The sequence below is a fragment of the Mizuhopecten yessoensis genome, unplaced genomic scaffold, assembly GCF_002113885.1.
Source record: "Mizuhopecten yessoensis strain PY_sf001 unplaced genomic scaffold, ASM211388v2 scaffold7597, whole genome shotgun sequence".
Classification (NCBI taxonomy): domain Eukaryota; kingdom Metazoa; phylum Mollusca; class Bivalvia; order Pectinida; family Pectinidae; genus Mizuhopecten; species Mizuhopecten yessoensis.
Window position 1 is genome coordinate 412521 of NW_018407127.1, and position 21782 is coordinate 434302.

Here is a 21782-nt window from a genome sequence, read left to right on the forward strand (position 1 = left end):
CCCCCCCCGCCCCTGTGGGACTTGAGGGGTGTGGCCCAATAGGGGAAATAGAAGTAAAACCTTTATAATCTTATAATCCTTCTATAATCTTATAATCCTTCTTCTACCATATGGATTAAGGGATTTTATCTTAATTTAGTCTGGAGCATCCTTGGACAAAAATTCAGTGACTCAATTTCGTATAAACAGTGAGTGTGGCCCCCATGGGAACAGAAGGGCGGGGCCCAATAGGGGAAACATAGCAAAATCTTCAAATATCTTCTTCTTCTGTACTAATGACAGGATTTTGTCCAAATTTGGTATGAAGCATCATTGGGTGAAGGGGAACCAACTTTGTATAAACAGTGTGTCTAACCCCACTGGAGGCAGAGAGGCGAGGCCCTATAGGAGAAATAGAATTAATATCCTTCTTCGACCATCAGGATTAAGGGATTTTATCCATATTTAGTCTAGAGCATCCTTGGACCAAGGGGACACAATTTTGTATAATTGGTGGGTATGACCCCCCTCTGTTTGAAGTTTGTTCTTACTTTATCTCAAGTACTGGATGGATCTTTCTGAAATTTCATATGTACTTATAGCACCTACCATGGAGTGCTATATCTTTACTTCCTACCAATTATTTTAAACATATTCAGGTGAGCGATACAGGCTCTCTGTGCCTCTTGTTTTACATATACCAGTTGTCTGTTTTGATGTTTCATCCGACAGTGCTTAGCCAAAACTATCTTAACAGTTACACTAGAATGTTTCAGTATTTTTTTGCATGCTTAACTCATTCAGCCCTGAAGACACATTTGAACTCTTTTGATTAAAAGGTTGGAATAGTTCATTATGAAATTTCAGTGGTGAGTGAGTTAACTAAGATACTGCAGTGCAAATAAAAACACAGATCTGCATATAACTCCCTTTTATTTCTCAAACTCTTTCTTCTCTTCCTGTTCTTCTTTCCTATCTTTCTATTCTATCATAACATACATGTACACTACTTAAATGTATGAAAGCATGTCAAGAATGAAAGTATATGTAAGTGATTATGTAATAAGAATATATTGTTTGTACTTGTGTATTGCACACTGTATTGATGAAAAAAACCTAAATAAAAAATTACCAAAAAAAAAATGTTGTGTGTCAAAGATTTCTGAGGTAGGGGACAGTTTGTTTTTTATAAGTTTTGTTTTAGGTGGTCTTTTCCTACCTTTGGGAACAGCTTGTGAGTTTTACACGGGATTTCGAGTCTATAAAGACAGCATTGAACAAAGTTGAGGAATACAACATTACAAGTATAGAAGCTGCACTGACTGGAATCAGCTCTGTCATCAACGAACAATGGAGTGCCATAACTCCCTGTCAGGTAACGCTGCTCTACGCTAAGTTTTCTATTTATTTTATATAGAGGTAAGTCACAACACTTACTGGTGACACCTTTAAACTATTGGCTCAGTGATGAGACCTGGTAGTCAAAGAGACCTGAACATTTGTTCCAGTAGGTATGTTTGGACCTCTCTCGGTGTGCAGAGAGTAATATTAGATGTGTTTAAGTTTCAAATCAACACTGGGTAAGTGGTAAAAAATGCCCCCCAAACCCCTCAGTGAAAATGACTCATATATACATCTACCCATTGAAGCACCTTGTATGTACATATAAAACCTGATATTTGTAATGGAACGACCTTGAGTTTCCATTAAAGAGACATTTGCACATAAAATATTTCTAATGTTGCTAACATTTCCAACTTACAATCAAAATTCATTTAATCATTTTACAACTGATTTCAGGCTATTTTGATCACCGACGGTTCAACGGGTGCTGGCCAAAGATCACTACAAACTATGTTACATAACTGGAACAAGTACGAAGGCTCTAGTAGTGATGACAAGTTTCCTCTCCCTTTTCCATTTTCCTGTAAGCTTAACGTAGTTATCCTGGGTAATCCTAATGATGCTGAAGTCAAAAGTGCCATTCCCATGTTTGAAAAACTTATTGAAATCAATGGCCAAGGAGGGGAAGTGATGGTGCCAGAAAATGCCTTGGGCTTAAAAAGTGTGCAGACTCTCTTTGAACAATTAGCTGAGCGCTGCTATTCACCCTATCAGGGTACATTACAGTGTGGTCATTTCAAATGTCCGGTTCATCTGTACCCAGCAATAGACCCATACAGGAAGTAAGTGGTATAAATGTTGATGATCTTATTATTGATTTATTATTTATTGACATTTTATTGTGAACAGAATTTATTTTACAAGTTATGTAAGGTTTCACCTTCACGGAACCTTGTGAATTTGCAGTTCTGGTGTTTGTTGTAAGCCCTCAAATATAGGTGTTCTGTATGTTTTCGTCAGAGTCGTTCAAGATCGAATTGAGATTCGCCGGGAAGCAACCCCTATTTTATATGATGCACTAAGTGGCACCACCGGTAGGGATGCCTTATTCCATTGACCAGTGAGTCGATTTATATAAAAATAAAATGAAGCGTTTTTTGGATTTAAAAGCTAGTTGGATTTGGTACAGATGCTTAAGATCATTTTGAGATCCATTGTGTCTTTCGACTCATACAGGATTTTTAACAACACAGTTTCTACGAAATGAAAGCTTTGTTTTAGATACAAACCAAACCACACTTTGATCACGTATTAATCTCTTTAACGATTACATGATCTCTAGGTTACACAAGAGTAACACTGAATTGATATATGAGTAGGCGGCACCATACACATATATGCTATAGAAACTTGTAATTCAAGCGTTTTATCTCCTGTGAGCGATAGTCATAGTTTTCACAAATAAGTAATATCCTTTCGCCACATCATATGTTTTAAGCAATGTCATATGTACACAGTTATTTCAACTGGAAACTGCATACATCAAAACCTTGCCTCTTATGTTTTTTAAAGATATTCCTTGTTTCAACTCAAGATTGAACAGCAAGCCACTCAACTTTGTAACCAACATAAATATAGTGATTGTTTTATCTGATTACACGATAAACATATTGGTATTTTCATATGTTTATCTTGTATTTTTTTCCCTAGGAATCATGATTTTGAGACGATTGACATAGAAATTGCTGATACTTTGGAAATTCTGGGGTTTTTAGATATAGCTGATGCTGCCAGTCCTCAGACTCTATCCAGACATCTGGTGTTTCCAAACTCTTCAAAAGAAAACAAAGATGGTGAGTTGTGTGTGTGAGGGTGGAGCAGTTGTTACCTGGACTGTCTGCAGGTTCTCCTATAATTAAGTATTCGCTATATATATTGCCATATGTGGAATAAAAAAAAAACTATTAGTTCAGATAAATTGTCCTAGATGCGAGGTTAGTACTAATGAAATGGAGTTTTTTTTATATTACACATAGTCCTGCACATAAATCGATGTGATGCCTTTGGAACACAAAGCAGGAAGATTTGTGTTTTGAAGTAGGGAGATTGGATTTTAAGTAGGGAGAACTTTTCCTGGCATCACGATGTAACATTGTTTCTTTAATAATTACAAATTTTACCATATTTTTAGGGAAAAGAACCCCAGGTATGTTGTCAAATCTTCTATTAAACAATCAAAAAATCATCAAAACAATGGTATGGTTTTGCAATAAACAAGATATGATAGAGATATATCAGCAAAAGCAATACCAATATTAATTTACTATCCAGCAAATATGACACTTATTCTACTTATTATATGAGTTGAACATTATTCATTATATAAAATCAGTCCAGATTTTATGATAAATGTAGGTAATCTTGCTATTATGCTGATGATTTAAAGCTGAGTTTTAATCAAAACACTTGCCAAATGCTGTCATGTCGGAGGGAATCACTTATAACGCTAACAAGACATAAGGGTTGTCATGTCGAAGGGAATCACTTATAATGCTACCAAGACATAAGTATTGTCATGTCCGAGGGAATCACTTATAACACTTACAAGACATAAGTATTGTCATGTCGGAGGGAATCACTTATAACGCTAACAATACATAAGTGTTGTCATGTCGAAGGGAATCCCTTATAACGCTAACAAGACATAAGTGTTGTCATGTCGAAGGGAATCCCTTATAACGCTAACAAGACATAAGTGTTGTCATGTCGGAGGGAATCACTTATAATGCTAACAACACATAAGTATTGTCATGTCGAAGGGAATCACTTATAACGCTAACAAGACATATATATTGTCATGTCGGAGGGAATCACTTATAATGCTAACAAGACATAAGTATTGTCATGTCGAAGGGAATCACTTATAACCCTAAGAAGACATAATTATTGTCATGTCGGAGGGAATCACTTATAACGCTAACAAGACATAATTATTGTCATGTCGAAGGGAATCACTTATAACGCTAACAAGACATAATTATTGTTATGTCGGAGGGAATCACTTATAATGCTAACAAGACATAAGTGTTGTCATGTCGAAGGGAATCCCTTATAACGCTAACAAGACATAAGTATTGTCATGTTGGAGGGAATCACTTATAACGCTAACAAGACATGAGTGTTGTCATTTCGGAGGGAATCACTTATAACGCTAACAAGACATAAGTGTTGTCATGTCGGAGGGAATCACTTATAACGCTAACAAGACATAAGTATTGTCATGTCGGAGGGAATCACTTATAACGCTAACAAGACATAAGTATTGTCATGTCGGAGGGAATCACTTATAACGCTAACAAGACATAAGTATTGTCATGTCGGAGGGAATCACTTATAACGCTAACAAGACATAAGTATTGTCATGTCGGAGGGAATCACTTATAACGCTAACAAGACATAATTATTGTCATGTCCAAGGGAATCACTTATAACACTAACAAGACATAAATATTGTCATGTCCAAGGGAATCACTTATAACGCTAACAAGACATAATTATTGACATGTCGGAGGGAATCACTTATAAAGCTAACAAGACATGAGTGTTGTCAGGTCGGAGGAAACACTTATAAATAACGCTAACAAGACATTAACAAGACATAATTATCGTCATGTCGAAGGGAATCATTTATAACGTTAACAAGACATAATTATGGTCATGTCGAAGGGAATTACTTTTAACGCTAACAAGACATTAGTATTGTCATGTCGGAGTGAATCACTTATAACGCTGACAAGACATAATTATTGTAATGTCGGAGGGAATCACTTAAAAAGCTAACAAGACATAAGAGTTGTCATGTCGGAGGGAATGTCGGAGGGAATCACTTATAGCGCTAACAAGACCTAAGTATTGTCATGTCGAAGGAAATCACTTATAATGCAAACAAGACATAAGTGTTCTCATGTCGGAGGGAATCCCTTATAACCCTAACAAGACATAATTATTGTAATGTCGGAGGGAATCACATATAACGCTAACAAGACGTAAGTGTTGTCATGTCGAAGGGAAGCACTTATAACGCTAACAAGACGTAAGTGTTGTCATGTCGAACGGAATCACTTATAACGCAAACAAGACATAATTATTGTAATGTCGGAGGGAATCACATATAACGCTAACAAGACGTAAGTGTTGTCATGTCGAAGTATTGTCATGTCGAAGGAAATCACTTATAATGCAAACAAGACATAAGTATTTCATGTCCAAGGGAATCCCTTATAACGCAAACAAGACATAATTATTGACATGTCGGAGGGAATCATTTATAACGTTAACAAGACATAATTATTGACATGTCGGAGGGAATCACTTAAAACGCAAAAAAGACATAATTATTGTCATAACGCTAACAAGACATTAACAAGACATAATTATCGTCATGTCCAAGGGAATCACTGATAACACTAACAAGACATAACTATTGTCATGTCCAAGGAAATCACTTATAATGCAAACAAGACATAAGTATTTTCATGTCGACGGGAATCACTTATAACGCCTAACAAGACATAATTATGGTCATGTCGAAGGGAATTTCTTATAATGCTAACAAGACATAAGTGTTCTCATGTCGGAGGGAATCACTTATAGCGCTAACAAGACCTAAGTGTTGTCATGTCGAAGTATTGTCATGTCGAAGGAAATCACTTATAATGCAAACAAGACATAAGTGTTCTCATGTCGGAGGGAATCATTTATAACGCTAACAAGACGTAAGTGTTGTCATGTCGGAGGGAGTCACTTATCACGCTAACAAGACATAATTATGGTCATGTCGAAGGGAATTACTTTTAACGCTAACAAGACATATAAGTGTTGTCATGTCTGAGGGAATCACTTATAAAGCTAACAAGACATGAGTGTTGTCATGTCGGAGGAAATCACTTATAACGCTAGCAAGACATAAGTATTGTCCTGTTGGAGGGAATCACTTATAGCGCTAACAAGACCTAAGTATTGTCATGTCGAAGGAAATCACTTATAATGCAAACAAGACATAAGTATTTTCATGTCGACGGGAATCACTTATAACGATAACAAGACATAAGTATTTTCATGTCGACGGGAATCACTTATAACGCCTACAAGACATAAGTATTGTAGTATTGTCATGTCGAAGGGAATCCCTTATAATGCTAACAAGACATAAGAATTGTAATGTCGAAGGGAATCACTAATAACGCTAACAAGACATTAGTATTGTCCTGTCGGAGGGAATCACTTAAAACGCAAAAAAGACATAATTATTGTCATGTCCGAGGGAATCACTTATAATGCTAACAAGACATAAGAATTGTCAGGTTGGAGGGAATCACTTATAGCGCTAACAAGACCTAAGTATTGTCTTGTCGGAAGGAATCACTTATAACGCAAACAAGACATAAGTGTTGTCACGTCGAAGGGAATCACTTTTAATGCTAACAAGACATAAGAATTGTCAGGTTGGAGGGAATCACTTATACCGCTACCAAGACATAAGTGTTGTCATGTCGAAGGGAATTTCTTATAATGCTAACAAGACATAAGTATTTCATGTCCAAGGGAATCACTTATAACGCAAACAAGACATAATTATTGACATGTCGGAGGGAATCACTTAAAAAGCTAACAAGACATAAGTGTTCTCATGTCGGAGGGAATCCCTTATAACACTAACAAGACATAAATATTTTCATGTCCAAGGGAATCCCTTATAATGCTAACAAGACATAAGTATTTCATGTCCAAGGGAATCCCTTATAACACTTACAAGACATAAGTATTGTAGTATTGTCATGTCGAAGGAAATCACTTATAATGCAAACAAGACATAAGTGTTCTCATGTCGGAGGGAATCATTTATAACGCTAACAAGACTTAATTATTGTCATGTCGAAGGAAATCACTTATAATGCAAACAAGACATAAGTATTTCATGTCCAAGGGAATCACTTGTAACGCTAACAAGACATAAATATTGTCATGTCGGAGGGAATCCCTTATAACGCAAACAAGACATAAGTATTGTAGTATTGTCATGTCGAAGGGAAGCACTTATAACGCTAACAAGACATATATATTGTCATGAGGGAGGGAATCACTTATAAGAATCACTTATAACGCTAACCAGACATAATGGTTGTCTGGTCGGAGGGAATCACTTATACCGCTACCAAGACATAAGTGTTGTCACGTCGAAGGGAATCACTTGTAACGCTAACAAGACATAATTATTGACATGTCGGAGGGAATCATTTATAACGTTAACAAGACATAATTATCGTCATGTCCAAGGGAATCCCTTATACCGCTAACAAGACATAAGTATTTCATGTCCAAGGGAATCACTGATAACACTAACAAGACATAACTATTGTCATGTCCAAGGAAATCACTTATAACTCTAACAAGACATAATTATGGTCATGTCGAAGGGAATTACTTTTAACGCTAACAAGACATAAGTTTTGTCATGTCGGAGGGAGTCACTTATCACGCTAACAAGACATAAATATTTTCATGTCCAAGGGAATCACTTGTAACGCTAACAAGACATATAAGTGTTGTCATGTCGAACGGAATCACTTATAACGCAAACAAGACATAATTATTGACATGTCGGAGGGAATCATTTATAACGCAAAAAAGACATAATTATTGTCATATCGGAGGGAATCACTTATACCGCTACCAAGACATAAGTGTTGTTATGTGGGAGGGAATCACTTATACCGCTAACAAGAAATAAGCGATGTCATGTCGAAGGGAATCATTTATAACGCAAAAAAGACATAATTATTGTCATGTCGGAGGGAATCATTTATAACGCTAAATAGACATAAGTATTGTCCTGTCGGAGGGAATCACTTATAACCCTAACAATACATAAGTGTTGTCATGTCTGAGGGAATCACTTATAACGATAACAAGACATAAGTATTGGCATGTCCGAGGGAATCACTTATAATGCTAACAAGACATAAGTTTTGTCATGTCGGAGGGAATCCCTTATAACGCTAACAAGGCCTAATTATTGTCATGTCCAAGGGAATCCCTTATAACGCTAACAAGACCTAATTATTGTCATGTCCGAGGGAATCCCTTATAACACTAACAAGACATAACTATTGTCATGTCCAAGGAAATCACTTATAATGCAAACAAGACATAAGTGTTGTCATGTCGGAGGGAATCACTTAAAACGCAAAAAAGACATAATTATTGTCATGTCCAAGGAAATCACTTATAATGCAAACAAGACATAAGTGTTCTCATGTCGGAGGGAATCCCTTATAACACTTACAAGACATAAGTATTGTAGTATTGTCATGTCGAAGGGAATCACTTATAACGCTAAATAGACATAAGTATTGTCCTGTCGGAGGGAATCACTTATAACGCTAACAAGACATAAGTGTTGTCATGTCGAAGGGAATCACTTATAATGCTAACAAGACATAAGTATTGTCATGTCCGTGGGAATCACTTATAACACTAACAAGACATAAGTATTGTCATGTCGGAGGGAATCACTTATAACGCTAACAAGACATGAGGTTGGGTTCTCTGAAAAAGTACTTCACACCCCTCCCTTAAAAACCTTTTCTGGATCAGCTCTATTTTGTAATTGTTTGCCTATAATTTTGTCATAACCACTTAATTTGTGTTAGATTTCTACTTTTCCAGACAAGTGTTTGGTTGTACAGAAAAAAACCATTGTGAGACTGCAAAATGTTAGAGTAACATGATTTACAAGTTAAATATAATAGCTATTTCTAAATATGAAGGGGGTTGGAGCAGGGATGCTATTCTAAACAAGAAGGGGTTGGGGGCAGGGATGCTATTTCTATATATGAAGGGGGTTGGAGCAGGGATGCTATTCTAAATATGAAGGGGTTTGGAGCAGGGATGCTATTCTGAATGTGAAGGGGGTTGGAGCAGGGATGCTATTCTAAATATGAAGGGGTTGGGGGGCAGGGATGCTATTCTAAACATGAAGGGGTTGGGGGCAGGGATGATATTCTAAATATGAAGGGGTTGGGGACAGGGATGCTATTCTAAACATGAAGGGGTTGGGGGCAGGGATGCTATTCTAAATATGAAGGGGTTGGGGACAGGGATGCTATTCTAAACATGAAGGGGTTGGGGGCAGGGATGCTATTCTAAACATGAAGGGGTTGGAGCAGGGATGCTATTCTAAATGTGAAGGGGGTTGGAGCAGGGATGCTATTCTAAACATGAAGGGGTTGGAGCAGGGATGCTATTCTAAATATGAAGGGGGTTGGAGGAGGGATGCTATTCTAAATATGAAGGGGGTTGAGGGGCAGGGATGCTATTCTAAACATGAAGGGGATGGAGCAGGGATGCTATTCTAAATATGAAGGGGGTTGGGGCAGGGATGCTATTCTAAACATGAAGGGGTTGGAGCAGGGATGCTATTCTAAATATGAAGGGGGTTGGAGCAGGGATGCTATTCTAAATATGAAGGGGGTTGAGGGGCAGGGATGCTATTCTAAACATGAAGGGGATGGAGCAGGGATGCTATTCTAAATATGAAGGGGGTTGGGGCAGGGATGCTATTCTAAACATGAAGGGGTTGGAGCAGGGATGCTATTCTAAACATGAAGGGGGTTGGAGCAGGGATGCTATTCTAAACATGAAGGGGTTGGAGCAGGGATGCTATTCTAAATGTGAAGGGGGTTGGAGCAGGGATGCTATTCTAAACATGAAGGGGTTGGAGCAGGGATGCTATTCTAAATGTGAAGGGGGTTGGAGGCAGGGATGCTATTCTAAACATGAAGGGGTTGGAGCAGGGATGCTATTCTAAATGTGAAGGGGGTTGGAGCAGGGATGCTATTCTAAACATGAAGGGGTTGGGGGGCAGGGATGCTATTCTAAACATGAAGGGGTTGGAGCAGGGATGCTATTCTAAATATGAAGGGGGTTGGAGGCAGGGATGCTATTCTAAATATGAAGGGGGTTGGAGCAGGGATGCTATTCTAAACATAAAGGGGATGGAGCAGGGATGCTATTCTGAATAAGAAAGGGGTGAGGGGCAGGGATGCTATTCTAAATATGAAGGGGGTTGGAGCAGGAATTTATTGGCAGTGTCGAGGTTACTATTATAATTAGGTAGAATTTATTATTGTTGGTGTCTATAATGATTACTATAATACATACCGGTATATAGAATGTAAGGATGTTGGGGGTTTAAAAGAATAGCCATGGTGGGGGTTTGATAGAATAGCCATGGTGGGAGTATATAATAAAGGGAGTATATTTGAGGAGTACAATTCACAATATTTACATTTCTACTGAACTTGGACTCAATATACCTACTTAACATTTTAAAGGTTATTTTTCAATGAACTTTTCAGTTGGCGTATGAATACATCAGCATATTATCAACCTGATTACTCTGTTATTCCGCGCAGCGCGGGAAGGAGTTCCATTCTTAGATTGTTTTATAAAAAAAAAAAAAATGTCAGAAGTATTCAATTGAATTCAAAAAATAATTTATATCTTAATTTGCTTATTCATCTTACCAGGACGACGTCTCACAGTGAGTTATGACGTCATTAGTTTTGATACCTTCCGTGGTGTTAGACTTGCACAAGACCGATATTTTAGAAATTATCCGAACAAGTATCAATATCACTCTGAATGTAAATATAAGAATATAATCCCATTTTGTTGAGGTTTATGGGGTATAAACCTCAATGGGTCTTGAGACTTCGCAGTTCATAAAATTTGTCTCAAGACCATTTGAGGTTTATACCCCATAAACCTCAACAAAACAGAATTCAATCCTTAAATAGACATACTTATTTGTAATACAAGTGTGACAAAGAATAATAAGTTTAAGGGAAATTAGAACTTAACAACTGCAAATTTTCTACATTATTCAATTATGTATTTAATGTATGAAGAAGCAAGTAAGGATGTGAAAACTGAAGAAGAGGATGAGTCAGCTGTTAGTCATGATGAGGGGAAAGTTCCAGCATTCACTGTGCTTCTTCATGGCAGTCTGAAGGTGGAGGGGATGGTGGCCCTTACAAAAATTGGGTAGGTAGAGCCAGCTTTGTGGGGATGGTATCCCTAATACAATATTCAGGTATGAAGAGCTAGCTTTGTGGGGATGGTATCCCTAATACAATATTCAGGTATGTAGAGCCAGCTTTGTGGGGATGGTATCCCTAATACAATATTCAGGTATGTAGAGCTAGCTTTGTGGGGATGGTATCCCATATACAATATTCAGGTATATGTAGTGCCAGCTTTGTGGGGATGGTATCCCTAATACAATATTCAGGTATGTAGACCCAGCTTTGTGGGGATGTTGGCCCTTAAAAAAGTTGGTAATGTAGAGCCCGCTTTGTGGGGATTGTATCCCTAATACAATATTTAGGTATGTAGTGCCAGCTTTGTGGGGATGGTATCCCTAATACAATATTCAGGTATGTAGTGCCAGCTTTGTGGGGTAGGTATCCCTAATACAATATTCAGGTATCCCATATACAATATTCAGGTATATGTAGTGCCAGCTTTGTGGGGATGGTATCCCTTATACAATATTCAGGTATGTAGTGCCAGCTTTGTGGGGATGGTATCACTAATACAATATTCAGGTATGTAGAGCCAGCTTTGTGGGGATGTTGGCCCTTACAAAAGTTGGTAATGTAGAGCCAGCTTTGTGGGGAGGGTATCCCTTATACAATATTCAGGTATGTAGAGCCAGCTTTGTGGGGTAAGTATCCCTAATACAATATTCAGGTATGTAGTGCCAGCTTTGTGGAGAGGGTATCCCTTATACAATATTCAGGTATGTAGAGCCAGCTTTGTGGGTAGGGTATCCCTTATACAATATGCAGGTATGTAGAGCCAGCTTGGTGGGGTAAGTATCCCTAATACAATATTCAGGTATGTAGTGCCAGCTTTGTGGGGAGGGTATCCCTTATACAATATTCAGGTAGGTAGAGACAGCTTTGTTGTCTTTGATTTTTCTAACTTGATGGTCATTAACAAAGCAGGGTGTGGGGTATTGTTTGTGTTGTTGAACTGGTTGTAAGTTTGTGTGTTTTACCGACAGTCCAGACTGGTATGGCCTCCTGTACTCTTGGGCAGACAGTAAGAAGAAAAGTAACCTGATGTTGTCTATTTTAGAACCAGGTAAGCTCTCCTTGTTTATATCATAATACTGTGTGGTTACTTTTGAGTCATTAATTACTACCTAGTCATCTTTCAAACACTTTCTGATTGATTCATTTGACTTTCACATCTTCACAACAACTACATGTAATGTAATGACAGCTGACATGATATGACAACTGCTAAATATCATGATGGGAAATATAAAAAAATTGACCAAGGCTAGGATAATATGAGAAGATATTATGCCATTGTCTAGGTAAATAATATCACAGAGAAGTTCACCACTAACTCAATATGCTGAAAACTATTGTAATATAACTATCACTAATGCTATATGATCATCACTTATGCTATATGGCCATCACTTATGTTATATGACCATCACTTATGCTATATGACCATCACTAATACTATATGACCATCACTAATGCTATATGACCATCACTTATGCTATATGACCATCACTAATGCTATATGACCATCACTAATGCTATATGACCATCACTTATGCTATATGACCATCACTTATGCTATATGACCATCACTTATGCTATATGACCATCACTTATGATATATGACCATCACTTATGATATATGACCATCACTTATGCTATATGACCATCACTAATGTTATATGACCATCACTAATGCTATATGACCATCACTTATGCTTTATGACCATCACTTATGCTATATGACTATCACTTATGCTATTTGACCATCACTAATGTTATATGACCATCACTTATGCTATATGACCATCACTTATGCTATATGACTATCACTAATAATATATGACCATCACTTATGCTATATGACCGTCACTAATGCTATATGACCATCACTAATGCTATATGACCATCACTTATGCTATATGACCGTCACTAAATTTGAGGAAAGAATGCTTTCAATTATAACAAGAGGCCTTTGGGCCCTAACGGTCACCTGAGTCCTACAGTATTAATTTTTGTTGTCGAAATATGAAGTAGAGATAATGATGTCAATCATCCCTACCAAAATTTGAGTAAAAAAAGTTAAGTATAACTTTAAGTTAAGTTTGCCAAGACCATGAATTGATCATTCCTACCAAGTTTCAGTTAAATTGGCCCAGTAGAACTTTCCTTCAAGTTTGAAATAGTTTTTTAAAATGGTGGCCATATTGGATTTCTGATCTACCCAAAAAATAACAACACTTTGTCAGGACCATGAGTTGATCATTCCTACCAAGTTTCAGTTAAATAGGCCCAGTTGAACTTGACTTTAAGTTTGTAATAGTTTTTCAAAATGGCGGCCGTGGCGGCCATATTGGATTTCTGATCGACCCGAAAATTAACATCACTTTGTCAGGACCATGAGTTGATCATTCCTACCACATTTCAGTTAAATCAGCCTAGTAGAACATGACTTTAAGTTTGACATAGTTTTTCAAAGTGGCGGCCATATTGGATTTCTTATCGACCCAAAAAGAAACAACACTTGGTCAGGGAGTTGTCATTAACATTCCCATGAAGTATCAACAAAATCCCTTTGACATTTTTTCAGCTTAAGTTGAAAATGTGAAATGTTAACGAATGCACACGACGCACGACGACGGACGAAGACGGATAGCAATAGGTCACTTGGGCTAAAGCTCAGGTGACCTAAAAACCAAAATATATAAGGCTGAAAAGAATTCTATCTATGTGTTAAATTGACCGTACCATACACATACAGGTCAGGAGCCCATTAACTGGCTTGGTCCTATGAACAACCTCGCCCCAATATCAGACTTCCCTGATCCACCATATGGAGAAGATGACAACAAGACCCCATTTCCTGTACGACCTCTGGATAAACGTAGCTATGCACAGAGCTGTGTTGTGTGGATTAAACCATCAGGGTTACAGGTAAGCTTGAACCATCAGGGTAACAGGTAAGCTTGAAGTAAAGGGTAACAGGTAAGCTTGAGGTAAAGGGAAGATGTACAGAAGCTTAGCTTGTCTATTTGTTAATGGGGGGGGGGGGTCTATGTAGTCACCCCAGTGCCTTCATTGGCGTTGGCATTGGTTTAGATTGAGCATTGACAGTCACTAATATTACTTGTACAGCATGGATGTTCATTACGGGTTTAATATTGATGTAACACAGTGAAAACATAAAAATATTTTATTTTTATAAATTTTTAATCTGTTTTGGACTTAACGTATTTGCAAGATTTTAATAGATAGGGGTTTTGGTGCAAGTATTGACATTCTTTTTATTACATACTTACTAATAAATACAGGTTTTTAGCTCACCTGGTCCGAAGGACCATGGTGAGCTTATGCCATACAGCGTCGTCCGTCCGTTAACTTTTCCTTTAAAACGCTACTAGTCATGAACGACTGAGCAGATTTTGACCAAATTTGGTCAGAAGCATCCTTATGGGAAGGGGAACAAATTTTGTATAAATGATGGGTGTGGCCTCCCTTGGGGCTGAGGGGCGGGGCCCAATAGGGGAAATATAGCATATTCTTTAAAATCCTTCTTCTTCTGTAGGAATGAAAGGATTTGTTCCATATTTGGTCTGAATCATCCTTGGTTAAAGGGGGAACAATTTTGTATAAACCGGGGCCTGAGGGGCAGGGCCAAATAGGGGAAACATAGCAAATTCTTTAAAATCCTTCTTCTTCTGTAGGAATAATAGGATTTGTTCCATATTTGGTCTGAAGCATCCTTGGGTGAAGGGGAACCAATTTTGTATAAACAGTGGGTCTGGCCTCCCAGGGGCCCAAGGGGCGGGGCCAAATAGGGGAAACATAGCAAATTCTTTAAAATCCTTCTTCTTCTGTAGGAATAAAAGGATTTGTTCCATATTTGGTCTGAAGCATCCTTGGGTGAAGGGGAACCAATTTTGTATAAACAGTGGGTCTGGCCTCCCAGGGGCCCAAGGGGCGGGGCCAAATAGGGGAAACATAGCAAATTCTTTAAAATCCTTCTTCTTCTGTAGGAATAAAAGGATTTGTTCCATATTTGGTCTGAAGCATCCTTGGGTGAAGGGGAACCAATTTTGTATAAACAGTGGGTCTGGCCTCCCAGGGGCCCAAGGGGCGGGGCCAAATAGGGGAAACATAGCAAATTCTTTAAAATCCTTCTTCTTCTGTAGGAATAAAAGGATTTGTTCCATATTTGGTCTGAAGCATCCTTGGGTGAAGGGGAACCAATTTTGTATAAACAGTGGGTCTGGCCTCCCAGGGGCCCAAGGGGCGGGGCCAAATAGGGGAAACATAGCAAATTCTTTAAAATCCTTCTTCTTCTGTAGGAATAAAAGGATTTGTTCCATATTTGGTCTGAAGCATCCTTGGGTGAAGGGGAACCAATTTTGTATAAACAGTGGGTCTGGCCTCCCAGGGGCCCAAGGGGCGGGGCCAAATAGGGGAAACATAGCAAATTCTTTAAAATCCTTCTTCTTCTGTAGGAATAAAAGGATTTGTTCCATATTTGGTCTGAAGCATCCTTGGGTGAAGGGGAACCAATTTTGTATAAACAGTGGGTCTGGCCTCCCAGGGGCCCAAGGGGCGGGGCCAAATAGGGGAAACATAGCAAATTCTTTAAAATCCTTCTTCTTCTGTAGGAATAAAAGGATTTGTTCCATATTTGGTCTGAAGCATCCTTGGGTGAAGGGGAACCAATTTTGTATAAACAGTGGGTCTGGCCTCCCAGGGGCCCAAGGGGCGGGGCCAAATAGGGGAAACATAGCAAATTCTTTAAAATCCTTCTTCTTCTGTAGGAATAAAAGGATTTGTTCCATATTTGGTCTGAAGCATCCTTGGGTGAAGGGGAACCAATTTTGTATAAACAGTGGGTCTGGCCTCCCAGGGGCCCAAGGGGCGGGGCCAAATAGGGGAAACATAGCAAATTCTTTAAAATCCTTCTTCTTCTGTAGGAATAAAAGGATTTGTTCCATATTTGGTCTGAAGCATCCTTGGGTGAAGGGGAACCAATTTTGTATAAACAGTGGGTCTGGCCTCCCAGGGGCCCAAGGGGCGGGGCCAAATAGGGGAAACATAGCAAATTCTTTAAAATCCTTCTTCTTCTGTAGGAATAAAAGGATTTGTTCCATATTTGGTCTGAAGCATCCTTGGGTGAAGGGGAACCAATTTTGTATAAACAGTGGGTCTGGCCTCCCAGGGGCCCAAGGGGCGGGGCCAAATAGGGGAAACATAGCAAATTCTTTAAAATCCTTCTTCTTCTGTAGGAATAAAAGGATTTGTTCCATATTTGGTCTGAAGCATCCTTGGGTGAAGGGGAACCAATTTTGTATAAACAGTGGGTCTNTGTTTTTCAATATTTCAAAAATGAAAAAAAATCATAAGATAGTAGTTTTTATTAGTAAATATGTAATAAACAGAATAAAACACGCCTTTTTCCATTGGAATAGGATGCTGATATTTNCATGGAATATTTGGAATAGGATGCTGATATTTGGCATTAAGGTTCCTTACAATTTTGACATTCATGTAGGGTAGTAAAAACAGAAAAATATGTTGAATTTTTTAGCTCACCTGGCCAAGGGCCAGGTGGGCTTATGCCGTACTGCAGCATCCGTCGTCCGTCCGTCAACTTTTTCTTTTGAACGACTTCACCTGAAGAACTGTAGGACCTAGGGTCATGATATTTGGCCAGTTGGTACCATGGGTGGAGTGCTATAAAGTTTCCTCATGAAAATGACCTTGAATTACTTTCAAGGTCACATGGGGTCAAACATGTTTAAAACTTCAAACAACAATATTCTTAGAACCATTTGGACTAGAGTCATCATACTTGGGTATGTTATGAAAACCAGTAGTGCGAATCGTTTCTTCAATTACAGTAATGAGGTCAAAGGTCAACTTTCAGTGCTAGTCAAACGACAACATGGGTTAAAAGCTTTAACAATCTTCTTCTCAAGTTCCATAAGGCCCAGGATCATGATATTTGGCCAGTAGGTACCTTGGATGCAGTGCTATAAAGTATCCTCATTAAAATGACCTTGACCTAGTTTCAAGGTCACAGGGGTCAAATATGTTAAAAACTTCAAACAACAATATCCTCAGAAGCATTTGGTCTAGAGTCTATACTTTGGTATGTTATGTAGACCAACTGTGAATCATTTTCTTTATTACAGTAATGAGGTCAAATGTCAACTTTAAGTGCTAGCCGGAGTCAAAGGTCAATGTGGGTTAAAAGCTTTAAAATTAAATTTTTATATTTCAAACAACAATATCTTCAGAACCGTTTAAGAGATGTTAAAATGACTTGTGTTCTAGTTACCAAATTGGTCTGAAGTTACCTACATTGTATATGTCAGTTTCATGTAACAAAAGAAACAGGTAAGCGATACAGGCCCTCTGGGCCTCTTGTTTAATTTTTGACCTGGTTTGGACATAAGGTTCTGTTGCAAGTGTTGAAGATCATTAACATTACAAGAAATTTTAAAAAAAATAATTAAAAAATCCTGCTTTTTACCGAACATTTTTCACCAAAACTGCAAATTAGTTAAGACGCAAGTGTTGGCATTCACTAATATGACTTAAGATATTCCATATACACAATCTTAATGATATGGAATGTAAGCAATGTGCTGAACCATATTTTCAATCCATTTCAATATTTCAGGGGCTAAAAACTGCTTAAATGAGGTTAAAGTTCTTGAGCAAGCATTTGGTTTAAGTTTTATACCAAGTATTTTCGTGCTATGTTAGATCACCACAATCAATAGGCTGCCGATTGTTATAAGGCTGAGGCATTAACATGGAGAGTAAGCAATGTGCTGAACCATATTTTCATATTTTAGGGGCCAAAAACCAAATCAATTGGATTTGATGCAAGTTTTTTAGGAAGATCTTTTTTGCAATGTCGTATCACCTCACTCAATAGGCTGTTGAATATTACAGGGTTGAGGTCTTAAAAGAATTAAACAATGAGCTGAACCAATATTCATACTCTAGGGGCTACAAGGGCATACATTTAATTATCCCATTGCAACGAAAGTTCAAGGGGATATAGGATTCCGCCCGTACATATGTTACACTCTTTGTCATTGCTCTACCGACTTCATTCCTCAAAGGAATTTTATGAACTTTGGTACAAGTGTTTGGTATGGAAATGCCTTGAACAAGTTCATGTTGCAGGTTTCTATATTAAAGGTCAAGGTCACTGTTACTATTTTTAGAAAAAAACTTTGTCATTACTGAACGGAATTTCATGAAACTTCATGCAAGTGTTTGGTACAACATTGCCTTAGACAAGTTTGCGTTTCCGCTTTCTTCGTTGAAGGTCAAGGTCACTGCTACCATTTTTAGATAAAACTTTGTCATCGATCTACTGACTTCATTTCCTCTAACATACACATGTTATCGCAATGTGTGAATGTGAGGGGATTTGTATCACTTGTGATGCCTTGTGTCAACTTGCTTTGGAACACTTTATGATGCAGTGCAACTTTCAAAGGTTTCCTTTTCTATGTTAATTTCAAAGGTCTTTTATTGTTACATTGTGATATTTGGGTACATAACACTATAACTTCACTGTAGTCCATATTGTTATATTGTGATATTCGGGTATATAACACTATGTCTTCACTGTAGTCCATATTTTTTATGGTTATCTACATTTTGCAACAATAATAGATGTTCAAAATAACCATACAAGTTAAGAAACAAAACAATACAAGATACATGTATTTCTATTGATATTTGGTAATTTAAAATAGGCAAGCTATGCTGTTCTCCAGCAGCTATTGTTACTTATCACTTTAATTCCAGGGTCATAATTTTAATAGATTTCAGTCCATAGATTGAGACACATTAAGCAAAAATATGACAACAAAATTCAGCGGGTTTCAAGGTCAAAGTTAACTGGGAGTTAATGCTGTAAAAAGTAATTAAGACTGTAACTAAAATATATTTATACCTACCTCAATATTGATTTTGTTATTTCAGAGTGACTTACAAAAGGTGCTAAGACATGCAAGAAAACTTCCAGATAAACAACAACAGTTTTATAAGGTAATTGAATAAATACGGTATATCTTTGGTACCAAAGTATGATACTGTCTTTCATAATACTTTTGCTGTATATTAACTTTACATAATGTTCCTGGTTTCAATGTAAACATAGTGAATGTATGAACAGTTTAAATGAATAAAGTTAAAATGTACCAGCAAAAATATCAATAGAATTGTGCGTAAACATATAACTGCAAAAGAAGGTAAACAAATAGCTGTTGACTTAAGTGATTTGTCAAATCTACATATCTTAATAAACCATGGTAACAAACCATAACATCTAATTAAACCACAGTAACAAACCATAACATCTAACTAAACCATGGTAATAAACCATAACATCTAATTAAACCATGGTAATAAACCATAACATCTAATTAAACCATGGTAACAAACCATAACATCTAATTAAACCATGGTTACAAACCATGACATCCAATTAAACCATGGTTACAAACCATAACATCCAATTAAACCATGGTCACAAACCATAACATCCTATTAAACCATAGTTACAAACCATAACATCCAATTAAACCATAGTTACAAATTATAACATATAATGAAACCATGATAACAAACCATAACCTCCTAATAAACCTTAGTTACAAATCATAACATCCAATTAAACCATGGTTACAAACCATAACATCCTATTAAACCATGGTTACAAACCATTAACTAATTAATCCATTGTTACAAACCATAACATCCAATTAAACCATAGTGACAAACCATAACATTCAATTAAACCATGGTGACAAACCATAACATCCAATTAAACCATAGTGACAAACCATAACATCCAATTAAACCATAGTGACAAACCATAACATCCTATTAAACCATAGTGACAAACCATAACATTCAATTAAACCATGGTGACAAACCATAACATCCTATTAAACCATGGTTACAAACCATAACATCCAATTAAACCATAGTGACAAACCATAACATCCTAATAAACCATAGTTACAAATCATAATATCTAATGAAACCATGGTAACAAACCATAACATCCTAATAAACCTTAGTAACAAACCATAACATCCAATTAAACCATGGTTACAAACCATAACATCCTATTAAACCATGGTTACAAACCATAAACTAATTAATCCATTGTTACAAACCATAACATCCAATTAAACCATAGAGACAAACCATAACATTCAATTAAACCATGGTGACAAAACATAACCTCCAATTAAACCATAGTGACAAACCATAACATTCAATTAAACCATGGTGACAAAACATAACATCCTATTAAACCATGGTTACAAACCATAACATCCAATTAAACCATAGTGACCAACCATAACATTCAATTAAACCATGGTGACAAACCAAAACATTCAATTAAACCATGGTGACAAACCATAACATCCTATTAAACCATGGTTACAAACCATAACATTCAATTAAACCATAGTGACAAACCATAACATTCAATTAAACCATGGTGACAAACCATAACTTCCTATTAAACCATGGTAACAAATCATAACATTACCACGGTAACATGACCACATGTTGAATACCATGTTTAATTTACATAAATAACTTTACATGTTAATTTCAAGCAATCACACAAGTGATTTCGTTATGTAGGTCCTATACTCTTCACTCTCTATATCTTACACAGGAGGTAAACAGACTGAGGAGCGCAGCACTGGGGTTTGGTTGAATAGGCCCAATATGCTTCACTCTATATAAACCATGGTTACAAAACATAAACTAATTAATCCATTGTTACAAACCATAACATCCTATTAAACCATGGTTACAAAACATAAACTAATTAATCCATTGTTACAAACCATAACATCCTATTAAACCATGGTAACAAATCATAACATTACCACGGTAACATGACCACATGTTGAATGCCATGTTTAATTTACATAAATAACTTTACATGTTAATTTCAAGCAAGCACACAAGTGATTTCGTTGTGTAGGTCCTATTCTCTTCACTCTCTATATATTAACTTTACATAATGTTCCTGGTTTCAATGTAAACATAGGGAATGTATGAACAGTTTAAATGAATAAAGGTAAAATGTACCAGCAAAAATATCAATAGAATTGTGCGTAAACATATAACTGCAAAAGAAGGTAAACTAATAGCTGTTGACTTAAGTGATTTGTCAGATCTACATATCTTAATAAACCATGGTAACAAATCATAACATTACCACGGTAACATGACCACATGTTGAATGCCATGTTTAATTTACATAAATAACTTTAC

At 37.1% G+C, this 21782-nt stretch overlaps 1 protein-coding gene across 1 annotated transcript in view; it reads left to right on the forward strand.

Annotated features, from left to right (window-relative positions):
- Positions 1-21782, forward strand: part of LOC110453992 (von Willebrand factor A domain-containing protein 9-like) — a 33680-nt gene that overhangs the window by 10418 nt on the left and 1480 nt on the right. Inside the window, exons 3-9 of the mRNA XM_021503263.1 lie at positions 1184-1354; positions 1780-2165; positions 3034-3176; positions 11295-11430; positions 12455-12534; positions 14230-14402; positions 19458-19523. Of these exons, the coding sequence (XP_021358938.1) occupies positions 1184-1354; positions 1780-2165; positions 3034-3176; positions 11295-11430; positions 12455-12534; positions 14230-14402; positions 19458-19523 (1155 nt within the window). The remainder of the gene's footprint in view (positions 1-1183; positions 1355-1779; positions 2166-3033; positions 3177-11294; positions 11431-12454; positions 12535-14229; positions 14403-19457; positions 19524-21782) is intronic.